This window comes from Solanum tuberosum, unplaced genomic scaffold, assembly GCF_000226075.1.
Source record: "Solanum tuberosum cultivar DM 1-3 516 R44 unplaced genomic scaffold, SolTub_3.0 scf00406, whole genome shotgun sequence".
NCBI classification, from domain to species: domain Eukaryota; kingdom Viridiplantae; phylum Streptophyta; class Magnoliopsida; order Solanales; family Solanaceae; genus Solanum; species Solanum tuberosum.
In genome coordinates, this window is record NW_006239327.1 from 496,874 (window position 1) to 517,941 (window position 21,068).

Sequence of the window (21,068 nt, forward strand, 5' to 3'; positions counted from 1 at the left end):
GGGGAATATGGATAATTCACCAAAGTGGACAACTTTTGTGTGACACACCTTTCCATTTCTTTATAATTTTCTTGGGGCCACACCCATCTTTTTCATCTAAGATTTTGGGCACAAATATGGGCCAAGATACTTGGACCGTTACCTTTTTGCTCATGTAGGCTCCACTCATGAAATGATATTCCTTGTAAGAAATCAATATATTAGGTTCGTGCCTTCCTCATGATATGTCCATGTTTTCTAGGTGAACATAATATTATTATTGACAATTACTTGTCATAAAGGATATTTTCAATTACACCATTAATTATCGTAGATCTTAAAAAAAAAGTTCAACCATTTACTTAAGATATTATTAACTTTAGTCATTTCTCAATGTTATTTTATTTTATACTTCTATTTCTTAAGAAATAAGTCAAGTCGTATAACTATATAGCTAAAGTACCTTAAAGAAGAAGGGATCAATAGTGGAGAGAGGGAAGAGGAGTCTAATAAATGTTTTAATTTTTTGTTGAAAGGTTAAGAATCATAATTTCACTCATAGGTTGTTTTTGACTCTCAACCAAAATAATTAATGTTTATAGAGAAGAGACATAAATTAAAGGCATTGTTGATAAGAAAAGTCACTCTCCTTGCATTTAATATTTATTATAAATAATACCAAAAGGCAAGTGGTGGAAGAGTGGTTGAGATTATTTACATATTTCGACTGTTGTATACTTTTATTGATGTTCAAGAAACACATGCACACAAAATATTGGGACCCCTCCACTCTATAAATGAACAAACATGGAATATCTCATCTTTAATTATGAAAAAAGTCCATTTTACTATTTGTTTTGTATTTTCATTTTATTCTTTCTATTTTTATTTGTTTTGGATTTTTTTTTTCCCTCCAAAAGGTTAACAACTTAAAGCAAAGGCATGTTTGGATTTGTGTATATTGCTGGCACACTTTTATTTTCACTTTTTTTTTTAGATATCTCAACTCAACTTCTTTTTCACGTTAGAAAGTGAGAAAGAAAAAAAAGTGAAAGTATATTATATTGATATTCGTCAACTTATTCAAACTTTGAGTTTCGAATTTAATATATTCGAGGGAAAAAGTTTTTAAATTAGAAACCATAAAATTATGACTAACAAGAACTTCATAGAAAATGCATTAAAATCGAAAGTTAAAGTATGACTGACATGAGACAATATGTAAGTAATTTTTTCTCTTTTCCCACACCAAACGTGAAAGTTTCATTATGATTAACATGTCTTTTGGTTTGAACTAGGAATTAAAGTCATTATATTTGTCTGAATTGTCCATTGCACTTAAGCATAATGAAAATATTTTACAACTTGTAATCATCATTAAACGAAATGGAAAAATCTTTTTGGCCAGAATGATATTTTTTCTATGTTATTTAACCTTTTTTTTTAACAATTTTACCTTTTTAACTTTAATACCTTTTAACTAAAAAATGAAAAAAAAGATTAGTTTATTTTTAAAATAAAAAAAATATTATAGATTTTTTTAATTTTCTGGTCAAATAGCATTATCCGAAGGAAATCTTTAGTCCATAGTGTTTCTTAATATTAACTTTAGGGAACAATTAAGGTTAATTTTTGAGTCCAAAGGAAATGGCCATGAACATGTTGCGCCTTTTCTGGACTTGAATTTCTAAAATCAATTAACTATATAGTTAATTGTGAAAAGGATAAGCTTGGTAAATACTATCACTATATTAAACCATTGTATTTTAATACGGCTAAGTAATAAATTAGGAGAAAACAAATATTGATTTGATATTTACAATTAGTATAATACAAATGTCGAGTGCGAATAAATTTTTACCTTAACCTTCGCTTCCAAAATTAGCCAACACATGGTCCAAAATTAGTTGTTGTTGGATCAATATTATGTCTTGGGCCTCAATTTCTTACTTAAAATGGAATCACTTGCCCATATACAAAGCGATGTGAAAATTAATCTATGTAGTTTGAATTCTAATATGAAATAATTAATTAGTGACATGATATATAATTATATCAAATTATTGAATAGAATAGTATTTATTGTAAGAATGTTTGAATAATTAGGTAATTTTTTCACTATTAAAAGTACTTAAAACTTAAAAGTTTAATACTTTGTATGTATTGGACCAAATTCTCAGCCCAAGGGCTTTTGGCAGACCGATCATTGAGATTTGTGATCCAGGAGGAGTTGATGAAGCCCGTAATTCTCTAGGCCCATATCCGTTATGGTGTCAACAGAGATATTATTTTGGGAAAATTATATGAACTAGCAAACTATTAATTCAAATTAAATGTTATAGCCATAGTTTATTTTGTTTGTAATTCGCAGCAATCATCCCATTTTCTTGCCATATGATTCGGTATACAATTAGCCATTTTCAGTATACAATTAGCCATTTTATACATTTCTGTATAAAATATATAAAATGTGTTTGTGTTTGTATAAAGCGAGACAAAAGTGTATATACGAATACAAATACAAATACATATATTTTTGTCCTATACACTTATAATTATACAAATACAGATCTTATTATACAAATGACAATATATAAATGAATTTATACAAAACTGAACAATTTGTATAAAATTTGATGTATGTAGTGAATTATACAAATCAAAAGCTCCATAGCAAACATAAAATTTGCTATGGTGTTTGCTATGGAGCGCAATTATGCAAACTATAGGTATAACATACAAATATGATTTTTATGTTTGCTATATGTGAAAGTAGCTCTATTATTTTTCGAATTGTTGCACTTGTGACATCCTTTTCTAAAAAAACAAAAGGGAAGGGAAGGGAGAAGGTGGTTACAAAGTGGAAATTGGACTCTCGTTGACAAGATGAAAGTTTATGTATCAATCATGAACCAACTTATCTACTAAGATTCTTTTAAAATATATATTTATTTTTTATATATATACCAAACACTTTTATTAAGTAAAAAAACAATCACGGCATGCTTTATTTGAGAATTGCTATTTAATATGCTATAATTTTTAAAAGAATACTTAATATGTGGTCAATATTAATAAATTTGTATTTGTGTTTGTATAAAACTAGAGAAAATTGTATATACAAATACAAATACATATATTTTCGTCCTATACACTTATAATTATACTAATACAGACCTTCTCCTGCCCAGTTTTCTTGTGTTTTTCTCTCGTTCTCGCTTTATACAAACACATATTATACAATTGATTCTTTTGTATATGTATATCGAAACAGATTATACAATTGATCTTTTGTATATGTAAACTGAAATATATATATTAATAGCCATAGCAAACATAAAGTTTATGTTTGTTATGGAGCGCAATTATACAAATTATAGCTACAACATACAAATATAATTTTTATGTTTGCCAAACCTAAAATTTACTCTTAAAAAAAACGTACTGAATTAGACTTGGCAAGACCACAACTACAATAAACTAGGTCCGAAGTTTGACTTGTCAAGTCCACAACTTTAATAAAAAAAAAATTTGAAGTTTGCCTTGACAAAACATAACAAACTTCAACTCTAAATGTCTGAAATTTCTCAAACATCATATATGAAATTTTCAAACTTTAGTCCCTTCTGCATATTTCTAAACAAATTTGAACTTCAAATATAAATGGGAAAATTACGCGGTTAAGCAAATTTATACTATTTAATTATTCATTATAGCTATAGTTTGCTATAATTATCACTCGCGACTAATATTAACCATTAATTACGTGGGCTGATTTTGAGTTTGTATAATTAGCCACGTTTGTATAGGTATAATTCACAACTAACAATTCTTTGTTTGATTTGGATTTGTATACGATGATTTGTATTTGTATATGACGATGATTTCCTTTAGTTTTTCAGTTTTGTCATCATATACATCCAATCTTTTTGTGTATAACTTTTTTAAAGTTTGTATAAACGTGTAGTTTTCGGATTTTTATATAATATAATTTATATAATGTAATTTGTATAATATATTTTGTATAATTGTTTAAAGTTCATATGTTTATGTTTGTATCAATTCGTTATTTCGAGTTTTATTATATTTGTATAATCCAGACTTTATATTACTCAATTATACAAAAACACGTGAATTATACAAACGTTCCTGAGAATTATACAAACAAGATACGAATTATACAAATTATTGTCCTCTCTCGCTCGCCTCTCTCCTTCCTCTCCCAATCTTGCTCGCCTCTCTCCTCCCTCTCCCAATCTCCCTCACCAGAATATACAAATACATATGTATAATATACAATTATCTAACCGATATACATATACAATTCACCTCTCTCCCACTCTCTGCCCTCTTTCGCTCGCCTCTCCCAGTCTCGCTCACCACTCCCCTCCCTATAACATGTAGCTATGAATTGTAATTAACAAACTATAACTATGAAGCGCAATTAGGCTATTTGTGAATGGCTAATGACCGGCCCAAAACAAACTTCAAATTTTCACCACTTATCTCATTTTAAATTCTAGTGAAGTCGATGTTGTTGAATCCAAAAGAAAGATGAATATTGGGCATGTGATCAAGAACAAAGTGACGGAGTCCAGCCCAACTTTCACATGGTAAGTGTGATAAGGCCCTGTAGGACAATACAGTACCAGGGTTGACCATATGTTCGATCAAATCCATAACAAGTTTTTGTACATATTGTCCCTAGTTTGAGGTGATTTTTAATTTTTGTCTTCAAATTTAATAGTCTTTAATTTCTCTTTTTGGTATCCATCTAATGAAAATTTCTGTATCTTTACATATTCAAACCTAATGAAAATTTAACGTTTGTACCAATCTTTATCAGACTGTATTAATTGATACAGCATGTATCAATATTCAATCCTCTCCCCAACATTTCTCTTCTCTCTCGAATCATGCTCACATTCTTTTTCCACCTAACGTCTCAAAACAATTGTTATGAATGATAAATACTTAAACTATAGCTATAAAAAATATTCAGGTGTTAAACAAGACCCAAATTATAATATTTTTTACATTAATATGGGCATTTGTCCAATAAACCCACCTGCTAAAGAAGTGCCTTTGTTATAAATGGGCTTCATATTATTTTTTAAAGGATAAACTACCTTATTAGACATACATCACTATTATATATACTAATATTATCTTTACTTTCAAACAATTACATATATTACCACTTTTAATATTTTATACCATATATTAATATATTATTTGAAGATACAATTAGATTATTAGATACCCACATATCTTAAAACTAGGATTGATTAATTATCTGCTTAATTAACTCTTTCACTCCAAATCAACCACTATCTCTTAATTCTCCCCTCCCATATTTATCACTCAATTATGTCTCCTCCTTTATGATTCAAGAATTTCATCGTACAATTTAATTCCAACAATAGCTAATCTACTCTCTTCTTCTCAAGATATCATCACCATGGCCGACAAATTCTCCTGAACTCAAATATTATTTTGTATTGTTCATTTATAACTAGATCAAATCAAAGTAACTGCTACAGAGAAAACTTTAATTCAGAGTGTGTCTTAATTGTTTGTCTCCAGAAGAAATGGATCTTAGTTTTGATTATGTTATACCACAACGCAAAAGGATCAAAGGGAGTATTGTAGAGAGTTTTTGTTTGTTGGTGTTCTTCCAAGGCTTTCTTTGGTTACCGTGACATGGATTTGGTAGTACCAATATTACTTTGATATAGCCCTTGAAACATGTGTATCCAATAAGTAGTAATCTTAATTAAGATATGAGTTGTATTTTTAGTAATGGGGTGTCTGACCATGTATATGTATTCACCATTAAATTTTGGATACATGATTTTTAACAACACGATGATATTAATGATACAACAGATACTCTACAATCATGATTTGTTCCTAAATTCATGTGTTTCAGCTACATTTCATATTTAGATACACATAATTAAATGTATATGCTTATTATGTATTCGAGATACATGTTTTTGGATATAACGTATGAAATTTAAATACACATAATTAAATGTATATGCTTATTATGTATTCGAGATACATGTTTTTGGATATAACGTATGAAATTTAAATACACATAATTAAATGTATATGCTTATTATGTATTCGAGATACATGTTTTTGGATATAACGTATGAAATTTAAATACACATAATTAAATGTATATGCTTATTATGTATTCGAGATACATGTTTTTGGATATAACGTATGAAATTTAAATACACATAATTAAATGTATATGCTTATTATGTATTCGAGATACATGTTTTTGGATATAACGTATGAAATTTAAATACACATAATTAAATGTATATGCTTATTATGTATTCGAGATACATGTTTTTGGATATAACGTATGAAATTTAAATACACATAATTAAATGTATATGCTTATTATGTATTCGAGATACATGTTTTTGGATATAACGTATGAAATTTAAATACACATAATTAAATGTATATGCTTATTATGTATTCGAGATACATGTTTTTGGATATAACGTATGAAATTTAAATACACATAATTAGATGTATATGCTTCTTCTTTTTGTTTTAAAAGCCCAAAATCCTCATAAAACAGCCTCCTGTATTTGTTAGGTTTTAGCGGAGTGTATATATATATTATTGTTTGTTAATATTAGTTTGCCCTAATATGTTGTTTATGGCATTTCAATTACCACATGAGATTATTGTTGTTTTGGCTATTTTTACACCGTTTCCTATTTCAATTTTCTCTTCATTATTTTTACTTTATACCAAAATTTGTTGTACTTGAGCCGAGGGTCTTTCAAAAATAAATTCTTTATATCCATGAGGTAGTGGTAAGGTTTATATACTTGGATTTTACTGAATATGTTATTATTGTTGTTAGGCCGAGTATGTCACAACTCACAACCACACTAGTCAAAGACTATGTTATGCAGGTGATTTGAGAATGGCCTTGGCAGTTGGCGGTCTCAATATTTCTACTCCATGCACTTTTTTTTCATGGAAAACAATTTTAATCTTGAAATCTGTTCATGAAGTAAATAGGGGACAAAAGTTTGATAATAAAGTAAAAAAATATAATGATAATAAACAAGAAATTACGTACCTATTCATTTTATTATAAACATATAGGCTTTTATTATAATATATAAGTGATAATATTCTAAATCAACAGACAACAAATCATTTATTATAAAACATTATCACGTAAGCAATATTGAAAGTCTTGGTTTAATATTTGTGAAGTAAATTTCACTGTCATCGTACAACTTTACCTTCTCATAGTAGACATTATTCTAATTTCTATGCCAAATCCAATTTTATCGTGATATTGAATGTTGAATTATATATTATTTGTACCCAACTACGAAGTCCTCGGCCAATTGCCACTCGACAGCTCAAAGCTGACCGGTACAATCCGCGTGCTTGCCTACTCGTCTTTCACCGGTCTATTTGTACCCAGCTACAATCTCTTCCCTTATAAAAGAAAAAAGGGCCTTCCTGCGCTGACGAATGCCTCTTTTCTCTTCTCTGAAGTCTACAACAAACAAGTGGAAGAGGCAAGATTCGAGCCTACATAGAAAAACTTCAACAGATATAATCAATTAATTTTCGTGCCAATAATCTTCGGATGTTAAATGATTAAAAAAACAGAAAAAAAGAGTAATACAACTCTTACCTTTTCTTTGTAGTAGATATCATTCGACATCAATTTTATCATAACAATAAACTTCAAATAATGAATAATTAAATAAGAAAAACAAAAATACAACTACTATATGTTAAGATTAATTATCCTGTGGACGTACGGAGAACCTTGTAAGATAGGATATTAATATATTGTTAAAAGTGAAAATAATATCTTTTAATGAACATTTTCAATGCCATTATAGAGATAGGAATGTCGTACAACTTTGGATATACTTGAGGGAAATGGTCAAAAGGCTTTTAGTTGACAATTTAATTTAATTTCACCCACAGAATATTTTAAAATTGCAACCATTTCGTTTTTTTTTTTCAGATTAGAGGTGTTGATAACTCACACATGAGAGTGACAAATAACCAGCTTCCAAATAGTTTATTGTTATAGGAATTAGAATTTTTATTTCATTAGAATCATTTCATCACTGTTGTTAGCCCCACCTTAATTTTAATTTCAATTTTAAAAGATGCAATTACTCATTAGTCAAACACAGACTTTAATTTTTTTTAAATCCCACTTTCAGATATATGAACACTACATTTAGCAATTTTGTTATTTTCAAATGGTTCCAAATTTTTTAGCACAACCTATTAAATTCATATAATAGAACTAGAACTATTCGAAACTTTTCTAACTAAAGTAATTCCTTATATAAGATTCATAAGTAAATATCAAAGAAATTGCATAATACATATAATACTATTTTATCGAATAATAATTTTTTTTGTTGATAGATCATAGACATTCTCTATTTTATTAACAGAAAACTAAATTGTACCTAAACGTACAAAATATATAACTACATCACATGTATCTAATTTTAGACTATATCTCAAAGATGACTTCTCATTATTCCCTTCTTTCTTTTTAATTTGAGAGATGATGTCAATACAAGTTTTTTTTTTTTAGTTTTTTCTGTTATACCAAAGTATTTTCTAATTAAGAAATAAATTTATGTCGTCTTTGTTTTTAAATATCACCAATGATTAGCTAATTTTGAACCGTACACCTGCATTTAGAGAATCTCTCCTTCTTCTTTTTTTCTTTTTCTAATTGCTAGGTAAGTGTTTTATGGTAAAGTAGTTAATTTGTCTTAATTCTTGTGACACAATTTAGATTTGAAAGTCAAACAATTTAATTTTGACTATAAATTCAAGCATAGAATTTTAAGTTTTTTTTTTAATGAAAATCTAAATATTTGAAGACTACATGAAAAGTACTATACGTCACAATAATTGATAATTCAAAATGTATGAAAAATTTATCGGCAAACAAAGACTTATTTAAATATAGAATCTGAAAATTGTCATGTATATTAGAACGAAGGAATTAAGTAACTGTCACCATTTGTCCCACAACATTGTAATGTAACATTACTAAATCACTCCAACGAAAGAAATTAAACCACAAAATTAATAAGTACTCCTTCATCACTCAAAAAATAAAATAAAATAGTACGTACTAAAATTTTAAAAACCTCGCAGCTGGCATAGATTATGAAAGTACTATTATGATATTGTTTAAATTAGCAGATTTTTGGATCTTAATTTATCATATATAATTGCCTTAAATTTCTCCTACGTACGTATTTCCTTCATTCCCATTTAAAAAATAAAATAAAACATGAAATATTATATTTTATAAATTCCACGTAGGATAAGAAAAAGTCGAAAGTCCACTTCTAACTCGATTGAAACACGTGCCTTCGTAATGCATCAAAGCTAAAAAATTAAGGAAAATTAATTCACTAATCAAAACCACACTTTTTGGCAGATACATACACATGCCTGCCCTTATACGTTTAAAAAAATAGCCATTTGTAGGTACATATTTTTAAAAAAAGGAAATTCATCACTCTATAGCTGTTGGTACATGATATACATAGAAAATCATTCAATGTTATATTCGTCTTATTTAATATCGTGATTTGCTTCCAACTAATTAATTTAAACGATTTTTTTTAGTATATATATGGTATCTCCCAGATATCATAGCTCATAACCCAAAGCAAACAAAAAACCTCTACATTTGCACAATGACAAATTATAATTTCAAACACATCGCCATCATCTTTATTCTCATATCAATTTTGATCCCTCGAGTTTTATCAGTAGTAGAAGATTGTGGAGCAGAAGAAGATAACTCATGTGTCAATAAATCGAAAGCGTTACCCTTAAAAATCATAGCCATAGTTTCCATATTAATCACTAGCATGATCGGAGTATGTCTTCCATTAGTTACACGTTCTATCCCTGCCCTAAGCCCGGAACGAAGCCTTTTCGTGATAGTCAAGGCATTTGCTGCCGGAATTATATTGGCTACGGGATTTATGCACGTGCTACCGGACTCATTCGACATGTTGTCATCGAGTTGCCTTAAGGAGAACCCGTGGCACAAATTCCCCTTCACTGGATTTGTGGCTATGTTGTCTGCTATAGTTACAATGGCTATTGACTCTATAGCTACAAGTTTGTATAGCAAAAAACATAGAGCTGGTTTGGTTAATCCAGAAAATGGTGGTGTTGATCAAGAAATGGGTGCAGTAAATAGTGGGCATTCACATCATCATCATGGATCATTTTCGACTAAAGATGGAGTTGAAGGCACAAAATTACTACGATACAGAGTCATTGCTATGGTTAGTTTTATTTATCTTTTATTAATTTGGTAATTGATTTTTCTCACATTAAGAGCTTTACTAGGACACTATCAGATCACATAAATGATAATTATATGTAACTGACTATAAATAATGAAATTGATTGCTAGTAACAAAACAATTCGTTTTAATTAATTAGTAGGAAGCAAATCACAATATTAAATAAGAAAATAAAAATCGAAATTACACTTGAAGCCTAATGGCACTTGGCAGTACAACTTTAATGTGAGATTTTTTTTACCAAAATTGGCGAGATTTTTTCCTAACTGGTTCTTTAGTTATAGTTAATTAAATCTTTTGTTAAACTGATTTAGTCTAGATATTAAATTTTAAATAAAACAAGTATCCATCTAAACATGCACTTGGAAAGATGTAATGGAGAGGAGTCAAATCCACGTATTACTACTAGTCTACTACTTACTACAAGAAGTTCTAATTGTGTATATAAGGTAGCTGAATTTATTTTTAAAAAAAGAATATAATAGATCTGAAATAGAAGCCTTTTTCTTTGTGAATCAATGAGAATTTTGTTTTATAAAACATGATTGTTTATCCAATTCCTAGCAAATTAGCTAACTAAAAAAAATGCATGATGAAAAATAAATTCACATTAAAATATTTATAATAGCCATTGAACATTTTTTCTTTACTTACCGATTTAATTAAAATATTTCACAAACTAATCACTGAATGATTTTTTAGTAATGAGTAAAGAGGGGGTGGTGAGTTGTCTTGATATATGGATCAGTACAATAAATAATATATATTGCATGCATGCATTATTTTATTGATACGAAACAATTCAATAAGGTGAAAGTCAAGCAAGCAATCTCTATTATTTGGGTACTTTGTCAGATCATAGTGATGCAAGTCGATTTGTTTATGTATTACTACTAAAATCCTAATATAGACACATCATTTTGTCCCTTTGACTAAGTTTATTGTTTTTTTGATCGCTAATCGATCGGTTCATCAATACTAATTAAACTTGATTAAAAATTAATATAGAATCATATCATTAATTAATGAGCTGGGATTCTTTAAAAATGTATCTTCATTGAAGAGAGTACTTCTTTTTCTTTTCTGTTTGCCTCACACTTGGGAAAAAGGATTAAATAAATCACCTTATCTCCTACACTTTTATTCTAAACCACATGCATATATAATTAATATATTGATAAATTATACTTAGTCAAGTAAAATCATCACTAACATTTTTTGCAGGTGTTAGAGCTGGGAATCATAGTTCACTCAATAGTGATAGGGATTTCACTTGGTGCTTCAAACAATACATGCACAATAAAAGGACTTGTTGCTGCACTTTGCTTTCATCAAATGTTTGAAGGAATGGGACTTGGTGGTTGCATTCTTCAGGCAAGTTATCATTTTTTTTTAGTACAAAAATATCGATCATTAATTAAATATATTTTCTTATTACGTCATATTATATATATTAATATAACGTAGTAACTTTGTTCTTTTTTTTTTTCCATCCAGGCTGAGTACAAGTTCTTGAAGAAGGCACTAATGGCGTTTTTCTTCGCAGTAACAACTCCATTTGGTATAGCACTTGGTATGGCATTATCAACTACTTATGAGGAAAATAGCCCACGGGCGTTAATAACCGTCGGATTGCTGAATGCATCATCTGCTGGCCTTTTGATTTATATGGCTTTGGTTGATCTTCTTGCTGCTGATTTTATGGGTGATAAATTACAAGGCAGTGTCAAGCTACAAATTAAGTCATACATGGCCGTTCTTCTTGGGGCTGGTGGAATGTCAGTCATGGCAATTTGGGCCTAGTTTTTTTTTTTCCATATAAGTTTGTGAAATACCTCCTTTATTGAATTGCAAAATTGTAATCGTGTATCCTTTTCAATTTCGTGATTAAATTTGAATTGCAAAGTATTTGCCTCACTTTATTGTTTTCTAGCTATTTATGTGGAGTTTTTCATAGTCAAAATCAAAGGTTTGTAATGGATATCCATTTATAATCTACCTACGGTATATTAGTATTTCGTGTGAATAAATTTAATTATAGTACTCGTCTTTCAAAATGGAGCACTTCTTTTGCTCACTATTCTTTGGAGTGCATTTGGAATGGTTCCAAAAAAAATTAAATGGCAGTCTTGATACACATCATTTCGTTGGTTCGATCTTTCAGTATTGGGGTTACCCAATTAGTCCGAGAAGGATACATCTTCGTTGCTTTCTGCCGATCAAATTGTTGATTATTTTTTTTTGATTTTTTAGTTGATCTTTTCTGATACATGTGAGTTTAGATTTTTAATGTATCTAGTTGATTTTGTGTTTCTTAAACTAATGTATACATTACAATTTTATCATGCACAATGTATCGTGTTCAAATATTAGCTTTGATACAAAACCTTAATTAGTATTGATACTTGATGTCATGTATCAGCCTTTTCATCTACAAATTTCTGAAATATCAATGTACTCGATAACTTGATTTTTGATTCATTCATGTATATACTTGATAACTTAGTTGTAGTTAGTTGCTGATTTATTCATGTTGTATTAGTATAATTTGTCGACAAGTTTGGTTCAAAAATTGTGAATTTTTTGGAATATAATTTGATACATACCTTCATTCTTGAACATTTTGATGCCTTTACAACAAATTACATGTATAATGTATTATCTATAAAGTATAGTATTTCACAAACACAACAAGATACAAAAATAGTAATGTATCATGCTAAATATTTGGTCATGATACAATAATTTAAATTAATATTAAATGTATCACACAATAATGTGTCAAACTCTAAGCAAACACTTTAGGTGCAAAATTTACTTATTTAATGTATCTAATTAATAGGAATATAGTACTTATCAATTTATACAAGATACATAAATACTAATGTATCACGATTGATATAGTCATCTCGAAAACACAAATCAAAAATCGAATTAACAACACAATATATGTAATTCTATACCTCTGATTGTCAGATTTATTTTACTATAAATTAAAATTAAAGCTCTGATCTAATTTATACATTGCAAATTCAGGCTCATATTTTTTTCAGATTCCTGAATGTCAGGTCTTTTTTTGCTGAAGAAAACCCCTAATGGCAAAGGAGAGTAAATCAAACTCCCGCGACTTGAAAACACAAATATAGCAACAGATACTGAACCAACATGAAGACATGTACAACATAAAGTTCAATTAGATGGAGAACCCCTTGAGTGGAGCAAATTTGGTCAATATCTCGACTTCCTTCTCTGTTGATTTTTGTTTCTTGAGTTTCCATTATGAGCTTTCGGAGGTAGCCATTTGAATTTCTTCTACCATCTTTGGAAGATGTCCCATCACCATTGTTTGTTTTTATTTTGCTTCAGCTATCTTCTTGAATTGGTTATGTTGGCAACCTTGGCTAATGCAGCTCGGCGTGATTGCAAGAGAATTGAGAGAAGAAAAATTGAATTTGGATTTGATTGAATCTGTTAAGATTTGGGAGAGATTGAAATCAATTAGATTGGCGTGATTTGGGGAACTCACATTCAATTTAATATTCTCTTTCATTTAAAAGTGTAACTGATTTTGTTTTAATGTATAAGATTTAATGTATCCGGCTTCTTTGCTATGTATCCGGATAGCACTGATTTTGAGAGATTTTTGTAAATATAAAAAGAATAGAGATAAAATGTAATTTAGGTCCTTACACTATGAGATTTGTATAATTCATACGAAAATTTTATAATGTATTCACGATCAAAGTAAAAAAGTTTTGACTTTCAAAATCCAAATGGTACCACACATAATGATAGGATATTGTTTGCTGAATACACTATGTATTTTGCAGAATTTTTTTCAACTCACAATAGGTGTTATGAATTTTAAAAGATAAAAAGGAGGGGGTGTACGTTTACACACTTATTGCTCAAAACAAAATATGAAGACAAATTTAAGCCCAAATTGCCATGACAGACATTCCACCAGCACCAATTAGAAGAACAACCATGTAAGAATTAATTTGTAGCTTGACACTGCCTTGTAATTAATTTGTCACCCATAAAATCAACAGCAAGAAGATCAACCAAAGCCATGTAAATAAAAAGGCCAGCAGATCGATGAACACTATAGCTACTTGCCTGTAGGATGCAATCACCAACTAAGGCCCATTCCTTCAAACATTTGATGAAAGCAAAGTGCAGTTACGAGTCCTTTAATGGTGCATGTATTACTTGATGCACCTAGAGATAGCCCTATCACTATTGATTCCCAGCTCTAACACCTGCAAAAACGTTTTTGTATAGTTCAAAATTAATTTTTCAATAAACAAATAGTTCTAAGATTCTTCATTCTTAAAAGGGAAAAGACATAAAATCTCCCCCGAACTTGGTACGAAAACTTACTTTAGTACTTAAATTACACGAGTGTTTATATACCCCTTAACATCTTTTAAGTGATTAAAGCACCCCCTAAGGGATGATGTGGCAGAGAAAGTGAGTGCACTCTCCTGAAAGTGCGTGAAAAAAGAGAAAAAAAAAATTGAATTTTTAAAGCCCTACACATGACATTTTTTTATTGGCCAATATATAACAAATTATTTAAATAGTTTTTTTTATATATATTAAATCTTTAAAATATGTAAATTTTCTTATTAAGAGGTAAATGAAATTAGTGGGTCCCCTTTTTATTTTTTTTAATTTTTTTATTTTTTATTTTGTTGTCTTCTTCAATACACATTTTTCTTCCATTGAAACATCTCTTCCTCCATCTTCTTCTCCACCTCTATTCACTATTTTCATTTCACTAATCTTTTACTAATCCGTAAAATTCAATAGCAATGTCATTTTATTGACGTCGATTTCACTCTATTATTTGTATCGATTTGACAAATGTAAACTTTCTTAAATTTTGAGCGACCCATTTTGATTTCTAGATCATTCAAACATTTCTCATAAAATTTATATTTTTTTGGATCAACTTTCTTATGCAATCTTCATTTCTTATTTGAGTTGTCAAGAAAAAATTGGCTTTCAAAAAAATCCATTCTCCAAGAGGGTAAATTCATTGGGAGGATTCGAAGAAGATAATGTGAATTTCTTCTTTAAAGAGACTTAAAAAATTGTTGAATAGTGAAGAAGAAGAAAAGAAAGTATTGAAGGTTGGAATAATGGTGAACAACAAGGAAAAGAAAGAGAGGGGGTGAAGGTGGGGGTGGGGGTATGCATTTATAAATTAATCAATTGATATAATTAATTTTAAAAAGTGTTTAAGAAAAAAATAGTGAATAAGTAAAAAAGAAATAAAGAATTAATGACATGGTGCTTACATGGTTATGATGTGGCGCTTACATGGCTATGATGTGGCGGGTGAGAGTGGTGTTATAGTTTCAAGGTGGAAAAAAAATCACTTCAAAGATCTTAAGGGGGTATTTAAACGCTCGTGTAGTTTAAGTACTAAAATAAGTTATCTGACCAAATTTAGGAGTTTTTTTTATGTATTTTCCCTTCTTAAAAAAATGTTGACATAAATAAGACATTAATTGTCCATTGTTTATTGATCTATAACAAATCAATGATCGTTATTTCTAAAGAAGTTTAACTATTTGTAAACACATAAAAGAAGTAGTAATTCTTTTTTAACAGACTAAAAAGATAAAGTATACGTGTTAGATAATAGAATAGAGAAGGACACTCACCATGGCAATTACTCTGTATCTTAGTAATTTTTTGTCATCAAGTCCATCTTTAGTCGAAAGGGATCCATGATGATGATGGGAATGAACATGATTTCCAGACACACCCATTTCTTGATCACTTTCTGGATTAACATTATGTTTTTTGCTGTACAAACTCTCTATATAGTTTAATTTTCGGGAGAAGAGTGTTCAGCTGACCACCCTTGGATGGCTGTAGCTCCGCCCCTGGGTTAGATGCCTAAAGAATTTAGTCACCACTGTTTGCATCTAAGGATTCAATCCATTTTCCATTGTCAGATAGTTTTCCAAAAAACAAAAAACGTGCAAGAGGAAAAAAAAAAACAAACAAAACACAACACTACACCATACGAAAAAGAAAAACACATGTTATAACACTGCAAAAAAGTATTTTCTTTCTCCAAAACACACACGGTAAAAAACCCAAGAAGCAACACAACAAAAATACAACACACATCCACACAAAAACAAAGATTTATGGGTGTTCTAATCGAGCTTCAGTCAAGATTTTACGATATTCAATTTTATTTTTGCGGCATTTAACTTTAACTTATCTCTTTACTTTATCTATGAAATGTGATGTAATTTTATGATACTTTTTTTTTTATTTTTTATATAGTCTTGTTTCATTCATAATTTGATTGAAATAAAAAAAATAAAAAAAAATCCAAATACTTTACTACTTATGGTTTTGCGATTACTTATATGAATATCAGAGAGCGATACTTATGGTGTTAGGATTACTAATACTTGCTCCAAAATAAGATAAATAGAAAAAATAAATTATATATACTTCTTTGGTATTTATTTATATAAAGTATATAAATAAATTATTAATGAAAATTTTTCCAAGACTATAAAGGACATAACGTGGAAGCCCAATTGATATTGTACTAATAAAAAAAATAAAATTGAAATTGTACTACATTATTAAAGCTGCTGATGTTTTTTTTTATTAGGAATTGGATTTGTAAACATTACCGCATTCAAATAGGATTTTGGAGAAAGAAAGGTTTATAATTATATGTGATATATTTATATAAAGGGTATTGAAAAAGGTTTTATACCAAGTTTTTCATTGTAATAAGAAAAATATTTTGTTGAATAAACTGTTTTCTTGTTCGGTTTATTGTAAGTTGAGAAAAAAATTGTTGCCGAGAGTGTACTATCAAATCATGAGTCGTAACTGGTTAGGTAATTGCATTCTCATGATACTAGGTTTGAATGTTATTGATAGAGGTTTGTATGGTTATAGAAAGTATCGGAAGAAGCAGAATGTCAAGAAGGAGCAGAATGTCAAGTTGAAAGTATTAAAAGAGGTAAATCAACAACGTGAAGATGGCCTTTTGGCAGAAAGGGAAAGTTGTTTCCCCTTCCATCCATATATGTATTCCACTCCGCTTAGCGGGACACGTTTGGGAGAGGAAGAGAAAGGCGCTTAGTCCTGGAAGAGAAGAGGAAGGAAATAACTAGTCTCAGTTTAGTAATGTTTTAAGATTAGTCAATTTTTATATATAAGTTTTTCTTTTGCATACTAATTTATGTTCGATTCAATAATTGTTTTAGGTTATGATCCAAATTCTAAGTTTGATAATATTAAAAGATCTTAATATGAATGAATTATAGAACATCTTAATCTTAATCAGTTATAGTTGTTTCCTGTTTCAAATCAGAAGAAAAGGGGAATGGTGATTTGAATAAAGGGAATGAGAGCCATTGTGTTGCTTGCTTCTAACAACGAGTGAAGGAAAAATCATATTAATTTTTTCTTCTTTTTGCTGTCTTTGAGCATGAAATTTGTTTGTTAAGTCTGATTTCTACGTCTCTTGTAATCCCTGCTGTCAAAACTTTGCAGATTTCAGTGATTACGATTTATGTGTTTCTATACGGACAGCTATACATGCATGGTATAATTAAGTGGTCTACAAAGAGCACTTGTCGTTGAGGCAAAATTGCAAAACATAAAGTTAATGGAAACAGCTCTAGATTATTCTCAATCATTTATCCAGCTTGGAATTTTAACAGGGTTACCAGTAATCATTGAGTTAGGACTTGAGCGTTTTTGTTCTCATGCAACTACAGATGGTTACTGTTTTCTTTACTTTTTCCTATGTAACAAAATCTCACTACTGTGGAAGAACAATTCTTCATGGAGTAACCCAGTATATGTTGGGAAAACGCGGACTAACACAAAAATATATATGGTCAAAATAAAATGGAAAAATAATGACACCAATCAATGAGAAAAGGGATTTCTTTGAAATTGTAACTGTAGCAAACCTTTTTCCTTTTCTTAATAATTTGCGAAAGAATATTTACTTGGAAAAGTTCACTCATTGGAAACACTTACATAAGATGATGTATTTTACAGAATTTTTTTGCAACTCACAATAGGTCATGAATTTTAAAAGATAAAAGAAGGAGGTGTACGTTTACACACTTATTGCTCAAAACAAAATATGAAGACAAATTTAAGCCCAAATTGCCATGACAGACATTCCACCAGCCCCAAGAAGAACAGCCATGTAAGACTTAATTTGTAGCTTTACACTGCCTTGTAATTTGTCACCCATAAAATCAGCAGCAAGAAGATCAACCAAAGCCATATAAATCAAAAGGCCAGCAGATGATGCATTCAGCAAATCCAACAGTTATAACGCCCGTGGACTATTTTCCGCATAAGTAGTTGACAATGCTATCCCAAGTGCTATACCAAATGGAGTTGTTACTGCGAAGAAAAACGCCATTATTGCCTTCTTCATAAACTTGTACTCAGCCTGTATTAGAACAATAGTTGAATTAGTGAATGTAGTAATAAGAAAATATATTTATGAATAGTCTAGTAATAAATTATATACTTGCCTGTAGGATGCAACCACCAAGGCTCATTCCTTCAAACATTTGATGAAAGCAAAGTGCAGCTACGAGTCCTTTAATTGTACATGTATTGTTTGAAGCTCCAAGTGAAATCCCTATCACTATTGAGTGAACAATAATTCCAAGCTCCAACACCTGGGCAAAAACGTTTTTGTATAGTTCAAAGTTAATATAGAAAAGTTGTACATAATTCGTTTTGAACAGACTAAAAAGATATAAAAGTGTACATGTTAGATAATAGAACAGAGAAGGAAACTCACCATGGCAATTACTCTGTATCTTAGTAGTTTTTTGCCATCAAGTCCATCTTTAGTCGAAAGGGACCCATGATGATGATGGGAATGAACATGATTTCCAGCCACAGCCATTTCTTGATCACCTTCTGGATTAACTACACCAGTACCATTATGTTTTTTGCTGTACAAACTAGTAGCTATAGAGTCAATAGCCATCGTTACTATAGCGGACAACATAGCCACAAATCCAGTGAAGGGGAACTTGTGCCACGGGTGCTCCTTAAGGCAACTCGATGACAACATGTCAAATGAGTCCGGTAGCACGTGCATAAACCCCGTAGCCAGGATAATTCCGGCAGCAAATGCCTTGACAATGACAAAAAGGCTTCGTTCCGGGCTCAGGGCAGGGATAGAACGCGTGACTAGTGGAAGACATACTCCGATCATGCTAGTTATAAGGATGGAGACTATGGCTATGATTTTTAAGGGTAACGCTTTGGATTTGTTGACACATGAGTTGTCTTCTTCTGCTCCACAATCTTCTACTACTGATAAAACTCGAGGAGACAAAATTGAGATGAGAATGAAGAAGATGGCGATGTACTTGATATTATAATTAGCCATTGTGCAATTGTAAGGATTTTTTTTAGTATAAGAATATGTTTTTGTTGTTTGTTTGTGGTTATGACTTATGAATTATGTTATCTGCTGACTACTAGCTATTTATATATACTTTGAGTTTTGGTATTCCGTGTGCCAGCTAGGATTTAAAATATATTTAATTCATTATCCAAACGTAACATAGGGTTAGCAAAACAATGATTGGTGACTATTTCATTTTTAAAAAAATAATTAAAGTTGGATAACACATTGAAGCCTAATACTATTTCACCAAAGCTAGCATGAAAATGGCTGGAATCAGTGAAAATAAATAATATTATTGGAATAGAGAAATAGAAGTAAACGGTATAGTATTATATCATAGCAAAGGCATGAATTGGGCAGGAGCCTAAATGTTTAATAAACATATATCCATGTGGAGTTTGTACTTACAAATACGGAAAATGCATATCCAAAAATGGCAAAGGGTGTGTTTTCAACGAGTGCTGAATAAGAAAGCCACGTGTTTGATGTTGACTTGGTAGTTTCCTATCCTACATGGATTTTACAAAATACGACCGTTTTATGACTTAATATTCGAAAAAATTAATTTAAATAGTCGTTCTTCTATAGGTATTATAGCTACAGTTTAAGAAAATCTTAATTCGTGGCTATAGTTTTCCCAATTCTTGCTATTTTCATGATAAATTCAGAATTTGTATAATTTGATTCCTGATTGTATAAATTCAAAATTTTGTATATGCTTACCCTAGCTATTTCTATACGATTTACGAAAAATTCATAATAGATTACCCTATTTATGTATTGGCAAACAAAATATACAAACGGAGTTCTAGAATTTTTTTAAATATATAATACTGAATTTGTATATACTTACCCTATTTATATATTCTCAAGCGAAATCTACAAACGGACATAAATATACAAACGACAGCCTCTATAGCTAATAAAACAATAACTATGAAGCACAATTATCGAAATTATAGTTATAGAGCCTTATTATACCTATTTTGTTGTTTCTGAAATTTTCTCAATTAATTAAAAATAGTTGAGGAATGTCTAATCCATATATAATGTGAATAATCATATATAATCAATGTAATATAAATTTATATTTTGAAAAAGAAATAATAAGACGAGAACTCTTATGTATTGATATTAATATTTCAATAACGAACAAAACAAGTTGTTACATTCTACTTGATACTTCTCATCGTTTCCTATTGAACAAGCTGGATTTTCGTTCCTCCCCCTTGGTTTTTTTTTTTTTTTTTTTTTTTTTGGGG

General features: G+C 29.8%; 1 protein-coding gene and 1 pseudogene across 1 annotated transcript; one reads left to right on the plus strand and one right to left on the minus strand.

The window, feature by feature from the left end:
• Positions 1–9,708: 9,708 nt before the first annotated feature.
• On the plus strand, positions 9,709–12,323 carry LOC102580354 (probable zinc transporter 10). The gene is made up of 3 exons (XM_006362548.2): positions 9,709–10,334; positions 11,580–11,729; positions 11,853–12,323. The coding sequence occupies exons 1-3, from the start codon at positions 9,732–9,734 to the stop codon at positions 12,156–12,158; spliced, it is 1,059 nt and encodes a 352-aa protein (XP_006362610.1). The 5' UTR covers positions 9,709–9,731; the 3' UTR covers positions 12,159–12,323.
• Positions 12,324–18,386: 6,063 nt separating this feature from the next.
• Positions 18,387–19,836, minus strand: LOC102580692 (fe(2+) transport protein 1-like; annotated as a pseudogene).
• Positions 19,837–21,068: the final 1,232 nt, after the last annotated feature.